The 15,393-nt window shown below is 39.0% G+C and overlaps 1 protein-coding gene across 1 annotated transcript in view; it reads left to right on the top strand.

Moving 5' to 3' along the window:
- The window catches only part of CDC5L (cell division cycle 5 like), a 59,111-nt gene that overhangs the window by 27,368 nt on the left and 16,350 nt on the right, over positions 1-15,393 (top strand). The window contains exons 9-14 of the mRNA XM_023212942.1: positions 3,085-3,233; positions 6,282-6,444; positions 8,366-8,530; positions 10,370-10,450; positions 10,745-10,987; positions 13,958-14,155. Of these exons, the coding sequence (XP_023068710.1) occupies positions 3,085-3,233; positions 6,282-6,444; positions 8,366-8,530; positions 10,370-10,450; positions 10,745-10,987; positions 13,958-14,155 (999 nt within the window). The remainder of the gene's footprint in view (positions 1-3,084; positions 3,234-6,281; positions 6,445-8,365; positions 8,531-10,369; positions 10,451-10,744; positions 10,988-13,957; positions 14,156-15,393) is intronic.

Below are 15,393 nucleotides of genomic sequence, written 5' to 3'. Positions count from 1 at the left end.
TACTATCTATCCTGTGCCAGTACCACACTGTCTTAATTCCTATAGCCTTGTAGTATCCTTCTGTGTTTTTAATACAGGCTTTTAAACTGATTGTTAAAGAATATTGAAGTAATGAGTGAATGTTAACTGACAGAGTAGTAGTTATTTTGAAAAAGCACAAAACAGGTTTAGAACCTGAGCCATATACAGTAAGTTTGGGGCTTGTAACTTTGGATTCGTCTTCTAAAAGATGTGGGGAGTTATATATTTGTTGGAATTAGGTTTAGCTGTAACAGAAAACCTCTTAACAGTGGCCTAAATAGAATAGAGATTTATTTCTGTTTCATGTTCTAAATGTTGAGAGAGAAATCAAACGGGCTTATGTGGCACTCCCTGGTGTCAGGGACCTGGACACCTGCTTTTTTGTCCTCCCCCATGTCAGGTTTCTCTTGTTAGTTTCTCCTTGTGGCAGGTACAGTCGCTGCGGGGCCAGCCATCATGTTTGCATATAGCCTGCAAGAAGGAGGAAAAAGGGCTGTTCCCTTCTTAAGAACGCGTCTCTTGTACACATCATTCTGTCTGTCCTGCTGGCCAGAACTTAGGCACACATGTCCTAGCTACTGGGACATGGGATATTTGTTCTGGGTAGCCAGGTGCCGGTTAAGAATTGAGGCTTCTGTTACTATGGAGGAAGAGAATGGGTGCTTGGTGACAAGGAGAAGTCTCTGCCACAGTAAAATAAATATCTGCTAATGAAAATGATTATGATTGGTTGAAGCCCTTTGGAACCTCTAAGATAAACTGACAGAAGTTGAGATTTAGTCTAGTCTGTGACATATTTTTATGTAAAATTTTGATAAATTTAGTTTTCACTTTGTGAGCTTTTATTGGTTCAGTGTCTCTGTTCTATGTGTGATAAAGGTGGTACCTCTGGCTGCTGTTGTGTGTAGCTAGGGATAAGAGGAATTTTGCTTCTCTCTCTTGGCCTCCTCTGATCTAGTCTAGGATACATCAGTCAAGATTTAATTAAGGAAACAGAACCACTATGAAAATCATGGAATAAGGAATTTGTTAGAGGAATTAGTCCCATATACGGTTATGAGAAAAGCAGGGCATTAAAGGTCTGAAAAGGAGCGTTAAAGATCGGAGAAAGGTCACCAGCCCTGGTGTGGGGTGAGTTGTAGCTTATAGGGAAATCTGGAGGCTAGGCATGGAAGTCTGGAGGGTTGTTGGCTCTTTGTCACTACTGTTTCTGTGAGTTTGAAGCAGAAGTCTGGTCACCAGGGCTGCCTATAAAGGAGGAGAATTGGATATATGGAGCAGTGGGGTGCAAGGACACACTGAAACTCGCCAACTCCTCTGCAAGTCTGTCACTACCTCTAACCAATGACGGCCGTCAGAGCGTAGTGGTTGTGATTTCACCTCTGTCACCTCTGCTTCTCCTTCTGCCTCTATCTGTTTTACTTTTGATGAACTCTAACTCAGTACCAAGAGGGAAGAGGATTCTGGGAAACATCCCAGTGTAACCAGGTGGACAAAGGATAATTCACCACATAGGAGACAGCTCTCAGATGCCCTGGCATTTTACTGGACCAAACTCCCCCACTCCTTAGCCACACCATTTTTGGGAGTGTTGCCTATTTGTAATTTTGGCACATATGATATGTCACATGTCACCCACTCTTCCAGGAATATATACTTTTGCCATTTGATTCTTATTTCTCCTCTTTCCTGTGCAGAAGTTCTAAGCCTACATATGTTTCTTTCTAGTAAATGCTTTATATTTGGAATAGCATAAAGGACACACATAGGGCCTTTGATAATGTAAAATTCAAGATTTTTTTTTCATGAGTAAAGATATACAGAATAACGGAATAAGTCTTGCTCTGGTTATTTTCATTTTGCCTTGAAATTTAGTGGTTTAGTGCATTTTACTATGCTTATGACTTCTGTGAGTCAGGGATTCAGACAGGGCACAGAAGGAGTGGTTCGTCTGTGCTCCGTGACGTCTAGGGCTCAGCAGTTCTGTGTGATTCGATGGATAGGGGATAGAGTCATTTGGAGGTGTTGTCTTTCCATGTCTGGTGGTTGATGCTGGCTGTTGGTTGGGTGGGTCCTCAGCTGGGAATGTGGAGTGAATCTGCATGTGGTCTTTCCATGTGGCTTGGGCTTTCTCATAGTGTGGTGGTCTCAGAACAGTTGAACTTCTCACATGGTGTCTCAGGGCTCCAGTGTGAGTGTGGTGGGAAGCTGTGTAATTTTTTCTAAACTAACCTTGGAGGTCAATCATTGTCACTTTTGTTGTATTCTGTTGGTTACAGGTGAATCAGAAGCCCACCTAGATTTATGGGGAGGGAATATAGACCCGACCTCTTGATGGAAGGAGTATCATGGTTGGATTTTAAGAACATGAAACATGAGAGAGAGAAGGTTGTGACCATCTTTGGAAAATAAACTCTGCCACGGGCCCTAAGTTGGACATTAAGAGATTTATGGGTACAAAGATAGCACTGAGGACAGCGTTATAGTAGAGGGACTAAAGAGAACATGGGCAGTTCTGCCTGAAGAGATCAGGCAAGACTTCTGAAAGGGACCTGACCCCCACAAGTTGTTTTCTTGTGCAATGGAAAGGTTGCTTGGGAGTATCTTAAGTTTCAGTAGAAGAAACAGACCTCAGAGACACTAATGAAGACTGGATAGAGAATTCAGTGGTGAAGCCAGACTAAAACCCAGGCATTCAGACATTTGGCCTAAGCTCACACTGGGAAATTTGAATTCTTGTATTTCATGGTTATAGAGAGGTTTGGCACAGGTAATAGGAGAAGTTTTTGGGTAATAGTAATTTCATATGTGAGGCCACAAAAGCGCACCTCTACACATAAAACTTTATTTGATATATAAAACTTCTGATGTGATGTGTTAGATTGATAGAAGGAATGAAAGCATTGAAATCTGACATGACTGGTATTCATTTTCTCTGTTGGTTTTCGTTGAGAAAATGAGTAAGAATTCTGTCTGCTTCAAGATTTGTATAGTAGGACCAGAAGAGATTCTGAAAGCCTGTCTAAACTGTTAACCGTGCTTCTTTGCCTGCTTGTTTGTCAGGAAGCCCAGAACCTCATGGCCCTCACCAATGTGGACACCCCATTAAAAGGTGGACTTAATACCCCGTTGCATGAGAGTGACTTCTCAGGTGTAACTCCACAGCGGCAGGTTGTACAGACTCCAAACACAGTTCTCTCTACTCCATTCAGGTATTGTAAATGAACATGTTTTTTTATTTTAGAAAAACTTGAATTCAAGGACTTAGCATGTTTGCTTTAGTAATGTTTATGGAGAGTGAATACTTATTGTGTTGAGTTTTCCTCTTTGATTTCTTCTTCACCGTAATAAATAATAGTGTCTGGGAAATGGTTAAATACTGTGGAGTGCCTCTCCCTTTTTTTTTTTAAAGATGGAGTCTCGCTTTGCCACCCAGGCTGGAGTGCAGTAGCACGATCTCAGCTTACGGAACCTATCTGCCTCCCGGGTTCAAGCGATTCTCATGCCTCAGCCTCCCAAGTAGCTGGGATTACAGGCGTCTGCCACCACACCTGTCTAATTGGAGTGTCCTTTTGCAAAACTTCGGATCCTATTACGTTATTTTTGAATACTTTGTGTTTGATTTTAGAGTAGATTGATTCATTTTTAATGATTACTTTGTGAATTTTATTAAAATTGTAATCCTTTTATGTATTACTTTCCCTCCAGCATTTTATTATGAAAATTTCAGACATTTAGAAAGGTTGAAAGAATGTGTGGAAGTTATCAGTATTGAAATAGAGTCACTTAATGTTACATTTTAATGAAAAAGGAACCCTCATGCGTATATGCCCATGTCAGAAATTATTCCAGGGATCTTCTGAAAACCACACAAATTCCAGATAAGTTGCTTCTGTGAAGATGTTGCCCTACCAACAGCCAGTACAGGTTGAGCGTCCCAAATCTGAAAATCCAGAATGCTCCAAAATCCAAACTTTTTTTTTTTTTTTTTTTTGAGACGGACTTTCGCTCTTGTTGCCCAGACTGGAATGCAATGGTGTGAACTCGGCTCATCATAACCTCCGCCTCCTAGGTTCAATCAATTCTTCTGCCTCTGGCTCCCGAGTAGCTGGGATTACAGTCTTGCGCCGTCACGCCCGGCTAATTTTGTATTTTTAGTAAAGATGGGGTTTCTCCATGATGGTCAGGCTGGTCTCGAACTCCTGACCTCAGGTAATCCACGCACCTCAGCCTCCCAGAGTGCTGGCATTACAGGTTTGAGCCACTGCGCCCGGCCAAAATCCAAACTTTTTGAGCACCAACATGACACTCAAAGGAAATGCGCATTGAAACATTTCAGATTTCAAATTTCCTGATTTGCCATGCTCAACCAGTAAGTATAATGGAATTATCGCCAAATCTGAAAAAAATCCCATATCTATAACTCTTCTGGTCCCCCATTTCAGGTAAGGGATACTCTTAGGTATACTGGCAGTGAAAACAAATGCCACCTCCTGTGATAAGTCCCTGTAACCAATGGTCTTTGTTTCAAAACAGTTTACGTAGACTCCTCCCTTATATCTTTAAAACTTCTCCTTGCCCCAGCACTCTCAGGTATACCTATAGTCTGTTATAGCGCACATATCCCACATTGTAATCCCTTGCTGTTCCCAAATAAACTCTTTGGTTTGGAAACTCAGTCTCTTACCTGTTGAAGTTGACAAATGGTAAAGTGAACATCCATATACCTACCACTTAGATTCTAAGATCATTAATATTTTACTATATTTGCTTTATCGCATATCCATCCACCAATCCATCATATTTTTTAATGAGTTTCAAAGTAACTTGCAGATACCAGTTTGCTTGATCCCTAAACATTTCCACATGCGTTAACTGGAATTCAGTATTTCTTTATAACTCTTTTGCTTAGTTTTAAGCTGCTGTTTTTTATGAAGAATCTTTAAAATACAAATGTTATGGAAGCATGTAGTAGTAAAATGGAATTGGAACTTACAGTGGTTGGATATATTTGGGGTTTACTTTGAATTTTAAGTGTTAAGATATGTCCTACTGGTTATTTAGTAGAGAAAGCACTTCAGGCTATTACAGGTGTCATGACAGCAGAACCAAGAAGCATTGACAGCCAGTCGTAGACATTTAACACTTCTTGAGAGTCTTATAAGAGAACGTAATACCTCACTTCCTATGTTTAGTTGGCCCTCTGTATCTGAGGGTTCCACATTTGTGGATTCAACCAACTGTGGATAAAAAATATTCCAAAAACTCAAACAGTACAACAATAAAAAATAACACAAATAAAAATACAATATGACAACTATTTATATAGCGTTTACATTGTATTGGGTATTATAAGTAACCTAGAGATGATTTAAAGTACATGGGAAGATGTGCATACATTATATGCAAATACGATGCCGTTTTATATCAGGGACTTGAGTATCTGCAGATTTTGGTCCTGGAACCCATCCACCGATCCCCTGTGAATACTTAGGGACAACTGTATGTCTTGTCTCTCACCTAGATTGTAAAGTCCTTGGGGGCGGGAACCACGTCTTATGTGATAACACCTTACTTATCAGGAATAGCTGTCTGGCAGCATCACCATTCTGCAACACACCAATATACAGGAAATAGGCAACCAGGGAAAAAAAAGGCTTTGAATATTTAAAATATAGGTTGCTGCAAATTCTGTGGATCTTGTTCCTAAGATAATCTCTTAGGCCTCCCTCAGGAACTTACTCCTGTTTACATGTGATTCCAAAAGTGTGGTGTTTGGTTTCTAAACAAAATGTAAAAGGAGGAACTATTTAAAGTGTGTACATTGGTAATAATGACAGTGACAATGATGTGAGAACCAACAGCTTGATAGGGAGGGTAGGAGACAAATATACACCAAACTCAAAGAGTCATCTGGGGTCATTGAGTGTGGTGGCCCACCTCCCTGCCCGCTGCATGTTCCTAGCCGCCCTAATGTGCCAAGAAAAAGTTGAAATAATGTTTAGTGGGCGCAGTTTAGGAAGGCAAGAAAATATCAGATATAGTGATTATTTTAAGTCAATAAAATAAAAATACCATGCTAGCTAGACCAAACATTGATTTTAACCTAGAGATCCTAACAAAACCAGCTAGACAGAATTTCTGAAATCTTTATTCCTTTTTTTCTATATTTCCTGTGAAATAATTTATGTGAAAAACATTTGAAAGCACAATCTAAATATAAGTGGCACTTCTGTTAATTGGGATTCCTGTCTTTCTAGGACTCCTTCTAATGGAGCTGAAGGGCTGACTCCCCGGAGTGGAACAACTCCTAAACCGGTTATTAACTCTACCCCGGGTAGAACTCCTCTTCGAGACAAGTTAAACATTAATCCTGAGGATGGAATGGCAGACTATAGTGATCCCTCTTATGTGAAACAGATGGTAAATGTCAATTCCCTTTTAATACTCTTAAATTTTTTTAGTATCTCATGGGTGCCAAATTAAAATTTCTCCTGTTCGTGCATATCACGTATACCTTAAGAATCTATACACCGGCTGGGCGCAGTGGCTCAAGCCTGTAATCCCAGCACTTTGGGAGGCCGAGGCGGGCGGATCACGAGGTCAGGAGATCGAGACCATCCTGGCTAACACGGTGAAACCCCGTCTCTACTAAAAATACAAAAAAAAAACTAGCCGGGCGAGGTGGCGGCGCCTGTAGTCCCAGCTACTCGGGAGGCTGAGGCAGGAGAATGGTGTGAACCCGGGAGGCGGAGCTTGCAGTGAGCTGAGATCCGGCCACAGCACTCCAGCCTGGGTGACAGAGCGAGACTCCGTCTAAAAAAAAAAAAAAAAAGAATCTATACACCTGTGGATGCCAGAAAAAGAGAATGATTTGTAAGACTTGATGAAAGGGAATATTTTGGGCTCAAAACCCATCTTTCTTTATGCTTACTACGTTTGTGAATATTGATGTTTGTTACTGATTTCACTGAAGTTTTCTTCAGCAAGGTGAGGTAGAAAGCTAATTGTAAAAGTTAAGTTTTGCTTCTGCCCGTGTTATTGCATTTATTACTTTGCTATTGGGCCTTATTATCTAATGCCACAGAAATCATTGTGAAATAAAAAAAAAAACTTCTAATTATACTGGCTTGTCTTCAGTTTAAAATTAATTCTAACTTCATTTGGTTGATTTATATATGTTTCTTAAAGTTCAAATTGATATCAACTACAGCCAACTCTGAATGGATACATAAGAATTAAACAGATTAAGAACCTCATGAGTGCAGAGCGTGCATTTGGACATTTGAGGGGATCTAAAGTTGAATATAGATGTCCTTTGTCCTGAGGAAATTTATATTCTGGGGAGATTGGCAGTACTAAACTAAGTCCAAAAATAATTGTAATATCAGAACAGAATAAGCCCTTTGAGTAAAGCCAATGTGCTTAGGGTAGTTAAAGAAGGGAATAATCACATTTGTTGGGTAACAGGAAAGCCTTATTGGAAGAGGTGTGTTCCGAAGGAGGGTGGGGGCTGTCCCAGATGGAAACTACAATATGAGTAAGCACGGAGGATGTTTTAGACATAGCAACTCATATATTCTTCACACCTGGTACATGTAAGTACTGAGGATGGACTGGAAAACCTCAGGGTACCAGGAGGGTTTTTTGGGAACCAGGACTCTACTTTCTTTCGTCTGCATGGGATTTAGTATTTTCATTAACAATAAACATATACATACAAATTAAGTATCTTTCAGAGTGGGTTTTATTAGTCCAAAGACAGACTAACTTTTGAACCTGTTCTTTTCATTTACTGTTAACTTTCGGTGTCAGAAATGTGTTCCCTCAAATGAAAATTATAGTGGTCTTTTTTTCTGCCCTGGCCTCAAACCTCCTGCTGGAATATCCCAGAGTATCTTCAGTGATCACAAGTGAAAGTTTTTGATTGGTCTTAATGTTGGGAAGAAGAGAGGGTAGAAAATAAACAAAAGCCTTGTCTTAGCTCTGAAGTCAGGATTATTTTTCTAGAATTAATATTAGGCTGATTTTTTTTGAGACTTTTTTTTCTCTTTCTGTAATTTTTAATTTTTGTAGATGCGTAGTGGGTGTATATGTTTATGGGGTACATGAGATATCTTGATACAGGCATGCATGTGTAATAATCACACCATGGAAAATGGGGTATGCATCCCCTCAAGCATTTAACCTTTGTGTTAGAAACCATCCAATTATTCTCTTAGTTATTTTAAATTGTACAGTTATTTTGACTAGACTGTTGTGCTATCAATTTTTAAGAGACTCATAAAATTCTGCTTGAATATTTAATATACATGAATTGAGAAGGACCACTTCTTTTCTACAGGAAAGAGAATCTCGAGAACATCTCCGTTTAGGGTTGTTGGGCCTTCCTGCCCCTAAGAATGATTTTGAAATTGTTCTACCAGAAAATGCCGAGAAGGAGCTGGAAGAACGTGAAGTAGATGATACTTACATTGAAGATGCTGCCGATGTTGATGCTCGAAAGCAGGTGGGTAACTGTACTGAAAGAAGCGTGAGTTCGGCTGAATGTGTCAGTAGGCTTGAAGAATGAAGAACAGCCATTGAATGTCTCAAGATCTCTACCTAGTTCTTTTTAATATTGAAAAAACTTCTGAAGTAAATAATTTATGTCATTAATAATGTATCCTCACATAATTAATATACTCACAATATTTTGATGGACATTCTTAAAAATATATATGTATGGAAATTTAAATACATTTTGTCAGATTAATTATGCTTCTCTAAAATGCACATAGGTAGTCTTTTAGACATTGCTTCAATCTAGCAAAGAAAAGATGTTATTCGTTAGTCTTGAAAACAAATACATCTTGGTTTCTGAGTGGTGCGATGGTACGAGCCTGTAGTCTCAGCTACTCAGGAGGCTAAGGTGGGAGGGTCCTTTGGGCCCTCCCAGGAGTTTGAATCCAGTCCGGGGAACATAGTAAGACCTATATCTAAACTGGAGTTGGAAATTTAGATAGAGTATGTCAATAATATTAGTAACACTTTGTAGTAATATATCTTATACGTAATTACTTTCTCATTTGCACATAACAACACGGTGATATAAACAGGATTGGTATTACAGGTTGAACATTGCTAATCCAAAAATCCAACATCTGAAATGCTCCAAAATTCAAAACTTTTTGAGTGCTGACATGATGTTCAAAAGAAATGCTCATTGAAACTTTTTGAATTAGAGTTAGTATAATGCAGATGTTCCAGAATCTGAAAAAATCAGAAATCCAAGATACTCTGGTCCCAGATATTTCTAATAAGGAATACTCAACAAGCTCAGATGAATTCAGGTCTCATGGTCTCAACTTTCTCAGGTCTAATGGTGGGTAAGTGGTGAATCCTAAACTAGAACTGATATTATATGACCCTTTCAGTAAGTCTTGCTGCAGTCCATTGCTGAATGATTTTAGGTACCTTTGTTTTTTTTTTTTTGAGGCGGAGTCTTGCTCTGTCGCCCGGACTGGAGTGCAGTGGCCGGATCTCAGTTCACTGCAAGCTCCGCCTCCCGGGTTTACGCCATTCTCCTGCCTCAGCCTCCCGAGTAGCTGAGACTACAGGCGCCCGCCACCTTGCCCAGCAAGTTTTTGTATTTTTAGTAGAGACGGGGTTTCACCGTGTTAGCCAGGATGGTCTCGATCTCCTGACCTCGTGATCCTCCCGTCTCAGCCTCCCAAAGTGCTGGGATTACAGGCTTGAGCCACCGCGCCCGGCCGATTTTAGGTACCTTTAATCTTAGGGGATTGGAGTGAGAATGACATCAATGGAAATAATATTTTAGAGGGGACCGATATGAATGTGCTTTTCAGTGGGGAACAGAGGATGATACTTTTTGTGTTTAGTTCTCAGCTACTTTGAGTTACATTTACTCCTTCAGAAATGGCGTGAAATTTTAATGTGTTATCCCACATTATTCATAAGAATCAGGAAACTGCATTTTTTGGCTGGCTTTTTGAATTAAAAGTCAGTAATTTTGGAGTGAAAGGGAAGAAACAGTTGTGTCGTGGGAGCCTCTTTGGAGTTTAGGTTTTCCATTTAGGTGAGAGAAGTTTGTTATGTGATGGATGGATCCATGCAAATTTGGAGAATGCTCTAGTAGACTTGGAAGCTCTTAGTTTCTATTAAAATGAGAAGTGAATAGACTGATTCATTTCTGTTGCCTTAGCATTGCCTTTCTACAAACTTAAACCGATTTCTAAACTTTAGCTATTGAACACACATGATCTTACATACCGAAATGTTTTTAGCTTTATTGAGAGATATCAAATACGCTATAGCTGCAATAAAGGATATAAAAATCATTTTTTAGGCCATACGAGATGCAGAGCGTGTAAAGGAAATGAAACGAATGCATAAAGCTGTCCAGAAAGATCTGCCAAGACCATCAGAAGTAAGTGTTAGAATTTCTGGTTTAGGAAGTTTTAAGTTTCTTTTTATATGATTGCTGCTTTTTACATCATTCATAAAGACTATAAAACAAAATTTCATCTACTTTCTGGAATATAGCAAAGTAGTTCTCAAACCCAATCTTTAAAATGTTTCACTAGTACCAGAATTTAGAAGGAAAAAAGTAGAAATTGCTTTTGAAAATGTAAAACTGCTATTTAATTCGTGCTGTAACAGGTAATAACATTAATATATTGCAGTGATATGTTTGTTAATTGTATTTGTTTTAACATTTTAGGTAAATGAAACTATTCTAAGACCCTTAAATGTAGAACCGCCTTTAACAGATTTACAGAAAAGTGAAGAACTAATCAAAAAAGAAATGATCACAATGCTTCATTATGACCTTCTACATCACCCTTATGAACCATCTGGAAATAAAAAAGGCAAAACTGTAGGGTTTGGTACCAATAATTCAGAGCACATTACCTATCTGGAACATAATCCTTATGAAAAGTTCTCCAAAGAAGAGCTGAAAAAGGTATGATTGAGCTGGACTATTTCTTCTTGAGATTTAGTTATTAGGTGGTGTGTATCATGGACAAATAATGAACTTATTTTTCCCCATTGGTAATCATAAACAACTGAAATATATGATTAGGAGATACATGTTTAGATTGTTATGAAGAAGACATACTTTAAATACCTCCATCCCCCGTGTTTGGTGTGATAGACCTTTATCAAATAAACACCTGCAGGGTGTTTTTGGTTCATGGGTATTAATGGCTTGGTTGATAGTTGTTACCGTTGCCGTTTTCTGTATTCAGCTTTGCTATCCCTGAATAAAAATTAGATGCCTTTAGTACCTAAACCTCACTTATTTAGAATAATATGAAGAGGTGAGAAAGACTAATATAAACATGTTTATAGATTAAACCTTTTACCTATTGAAAAAAAGGAAGTATTTTTTTTACTGACTATATTCTCCTCACATGATTTCTCCCTACTCTTTTGGATAAGGACATGAAGACATGATTTCTTGTATGAAGTCTATGTCTGGTCTTTTCTTCTATACGCATTTTATTCCTTCTGTTTTGACAGAGCAAACAACTGTGATTGTAAATAGAAATCTCCATAATTGTATAAGAAGATACAGTGGGTCTCACAGTTGGAAGCAGAGTGGTCATTAGTTTAAAAGTCTTTTTTTCTTTAGCCTTCAGCCCTGAGGAGCAGTGATAGACCCACGGATTTGGAATGAGCTGCTGCATACTTAGGATGAAACAAACAAGATTCTTACAAACTCTCCTGTCTTCTCTCTTGCATTTTTCCTCTTTCTTCCCTTCTCACAATTTCTTACTTTGTATTTTCTGTATTGCGTAACTACATATTTATTATAGGATTTTTAGAAAATAGAGAAAGGAAGGAGGGTTTCGATTTATATTTCAACGACTTGTCCCTGATTTCAGAGTAACTTTGAGTCACTCATTTTTTAGTAAGTGCAATAGGGAAACTGACATCTGTTGAGTTGTCTCCTCTGTTGAGCACATGTAATCATTGAACTGGGATTGAGAATCAGGCTACGAAATTGATACTTGCACAGTTTCCTCTTTTTAAAGTGAAAATATGAGGGGAAGAGGAATTTAGGAAATAAATTTTCCTAAATTATATGTATGGAAACCTGAAACAAGGATCACGTTGTTGCTTTTGGAGATTCTGTAGAGGATAAACCGTAACACAGTTTTTGAAAAATAATAATTCTAAGTATTGGTTTGTAATTGTTTGAAACAAAGTAGCTTAAATATTCTGTCATATTTTGTTTATCTGTGTGTATTTCTCTGTGTTCCAAAAAGAATTTGAAGCAGCTATTTACTTAGCAGATTATTTATGGATAGTTTAAAGATAACTTACCCATATTCTCTCCTAAGATCTGAACTTGTAAATTTTTATTGTGTACAGTTTCAGAGTGAAATAGCATTTCTCTTTTAATAAAGTGTCAGATTTTCTTTTTCTTTAATATACTTTCATTAAGATATGTTAAAATTGATTTGTTTCCATTATTTCCCTTAAGCGTTATTGTTTAAGTGTCGATTTTTTCTCCTATAGAGATGATTTTCCATTTCTTTGTTAACATTGTTTATTGATCATTTCTCTTGATTTTATATATTTTGATATGTTTATTTTTATTATTACTAGAAAGATTGAAAGCCTTCTGTAAGGCACAGAAGGTGGTTCCCAGTTTTTCATAAGCAGTGAAGCAAAGGGCTGGGAAAAAATTCATATGCTTATGGAATTCTTTGTGTCTGGCATTGGGCTAGGCTCTATAGTATATTGTTCACTTAATCCTAATAACAAACACGTCTGATCTAAGGTCAGCATCATAATTGCTTGGAAAGGTATTTTTCAGCTTTCCAAGCTGAAAAAGCCTGAGAAACGGGCTCAGATAAATTAAGCAAGCTCAGAGAGCTGCTTAAATGGTGAAGCTGTGATCTGAACCCAGGCCTGTCCAGCTTTCCCTCTCATTCTGTCATTTTACACTATTTTCTTTAGTAGTGAACTAAGCTGGTTTATGATCTGTCATCTGATTCGTGCCCCAGTTTCATTTTCTGGCAATGTCAGGAGCATTCCTTCAGGATGAGAAAAAAGCTACGTGACAAAAAGACGCCTAGCTCCTCTTTACCATCACGTGAGGTCCTGCACGTACGGGTGGAGTGGGAGAGTGGAAGGCGCACACCCATTGGTGCCGTTTGTATTCTGCCTCATCTGCCTGCTAACGATGTGGTCCTAACAAGTTGTTGAATCTCTATTAGCCTTAGTTTCATTAGCGTTTTTTTTTTTTTTTGAGACCGAGTCTCGCTCTGTTGTATAGGCTGGAGTGCAGTGGCGTGATCCCAGCTCACTGCAACCTCCACCTCCTGGGTTCAAGTGATTCTTGTGCCTCAGCCTCCCAAGTAGCTAGGATTACAGGCGTGTGCCACCACACCCTGCTAATTTTTGTATTTTTAGTAGACACGAAATTTTGCTGTGTTAGCCAGGCTGTCTTGAACTCCTGGCCTCTTTATCCGCCCACCTCAGCCTCCCAAAGTGCTAGGATTACAGGAGTGAGCCACTATGCCCGGCCTAGTTTCATTAGCTTTTAAATGAGGTTAATATTGGCTAAGTTGTAAGGTGATTGTGATCTTTGGATATAATGTAGGTAAAACTTTTAAACCTAGTTTCTCACACACAATAGGTACCTGAGAAATGATAACTGTGTTATAGTGAGTGAAAGCAAAGGATGTTTATATTTTCGAGGAAACATGGATGCTTGACTTTTAAAAAGCAGTCTGCATTGACTCAGAGGCTTCTGAGGCTGTTTTTCCTAGGTATTGTTATCCCCCCTTCCAAAAAACAACCGATCACATCTCCTTGGCTTTGGCTCAAGGAAGGAGGGAAAAAATAAGTCTTCTAAAGCTCTCTGGATATGGCAAGTGTTTGTAGTACTTAAACTTACTGTAATTATTATTGTAAACAGGCCCAGGATGTTTTGGTGCAGGAGATGGAAGTGGTTAAACAAGGAATGAGCCATGGAGAACTCTCAAGTGAAGCCTATAACCAGGTGTGGGAAGAATGCTACAGTCAAGTGTTATATCTTCCTGGGCAGAGCCGCTACACACGGGCCAATCTGGCTAGTAAAAAGGACAGAATTGAATCACTTGAAAAGAGGCTGGAGGTTGGTATCCTTTCAGAATTTTAATTTTAAATGTACTTTGAGATAATGAACCAAATAATGCCACTGGAGACAATCTCAGAAAAATACACCTGAGGTGCTTATTGCCTTTTTAGTTCTTGGAGAAAAGTACATTTAAGTGTTGGATCTTCCTTGGCCTTGTTCGTTGTTTTTGTTTATTTTATTTTATTTTTTTAAAGAATTGTTGACCTTCATGACTAAAGAGTACCCTGCAAGTTGACCAGAGGTCAATCAGAGCCTTTAGATGTAGGAGCAAGGAGCCAAGAAACCAACACTAGTCACTCAGAACAGGGCAGGTCATTGCTAGCATAGCCTGTTTTCTCTAAAGAGGAATCTCAGCAGTACCAAGGAGTTTTATTTTTATAGCAAAGAGAGCACATTTACAAAACTTAAATACAATTCTGTTCATACCTGGATTACTGTGAGTTTGAGTTAGGGAGGGCAGAGCTGGATTCTCTAGACAGTGGCTTCCATGATTTTCCATGTCTGTGAAAATGTTGAAAACATACTAGATGCATATGTTTTCAACAGGACATGTGGTTTCTTAATTTAGTCTTCATATTTTGAATTCCAGAATCTGTGTAGGCATTTTGCCAATGGCATGTAATTGTGGTTCACAGGCCACCAGGCTGTCTTGTGCTTTTTTTTTTTTTTTTTGGAGACCGAGTCTCAGTCTGTTGCCAGGCTGCAGTGCAGTGGTACAATCTCGGCTCACTCCAACCCCTACTTTCCAGGTTCAAGCGATTCTCCTGCCACAGCCTCCCTAGTAGCTGGGACTACAGGCACGCGCCACCACGCCCAGTTAATTTTTGTATTTTTAGTAGAGACGGGGTTTCACTGTGTTGGCCAGGATGGTCTTGATCTCTTGACCTCGTGATTCACCCGCCTCAACCTCCCAAAGTGCTGGGATTACAGGCGTGAGCCACCGCTCCCGCCATGCCTTGTGCATTCTTAATGGTAGTCTTTAGGGGCATTTCTAAGGCCAAGGTGGGATGGGAGAGAAGGGGTACTTCAGGCAGTCATATATAGAAAATGGGCTTGGTTTCCTTTTCTATGTGATTATCAGTTTCTCTTTACAAAAAGCACATTTAAAAATATTTTTATTTAGGGTTAAAACCAGAAGTAGTAAAATCACTTGGGGTGTTTGGGGCTGTATGGGGCTGGGGAAATGAGCAGGAAAAAGCAGTATCTTTTAATTTGAGTTACTCTGAGTTTTAATT

This window comes from Piliocolobus tephrosceles, chromosome 5 (genome assembly GCF_002776525.5).
Source record: "Piliocolobus tephrosceles isolate RC106 chromosome 5, ASM277652v3, whole genome shotgun sequence".
NCBI classification, from domain to species: Eukaryota; Metazoa; Chordata; class Mammalia; order Primates; family Cercopithecidae; genus Piliocolobus; species Piliocolobus tephrosceles.
This window is presented reverse-complemented; position numbering and strand designations above follow the sequence as displayed.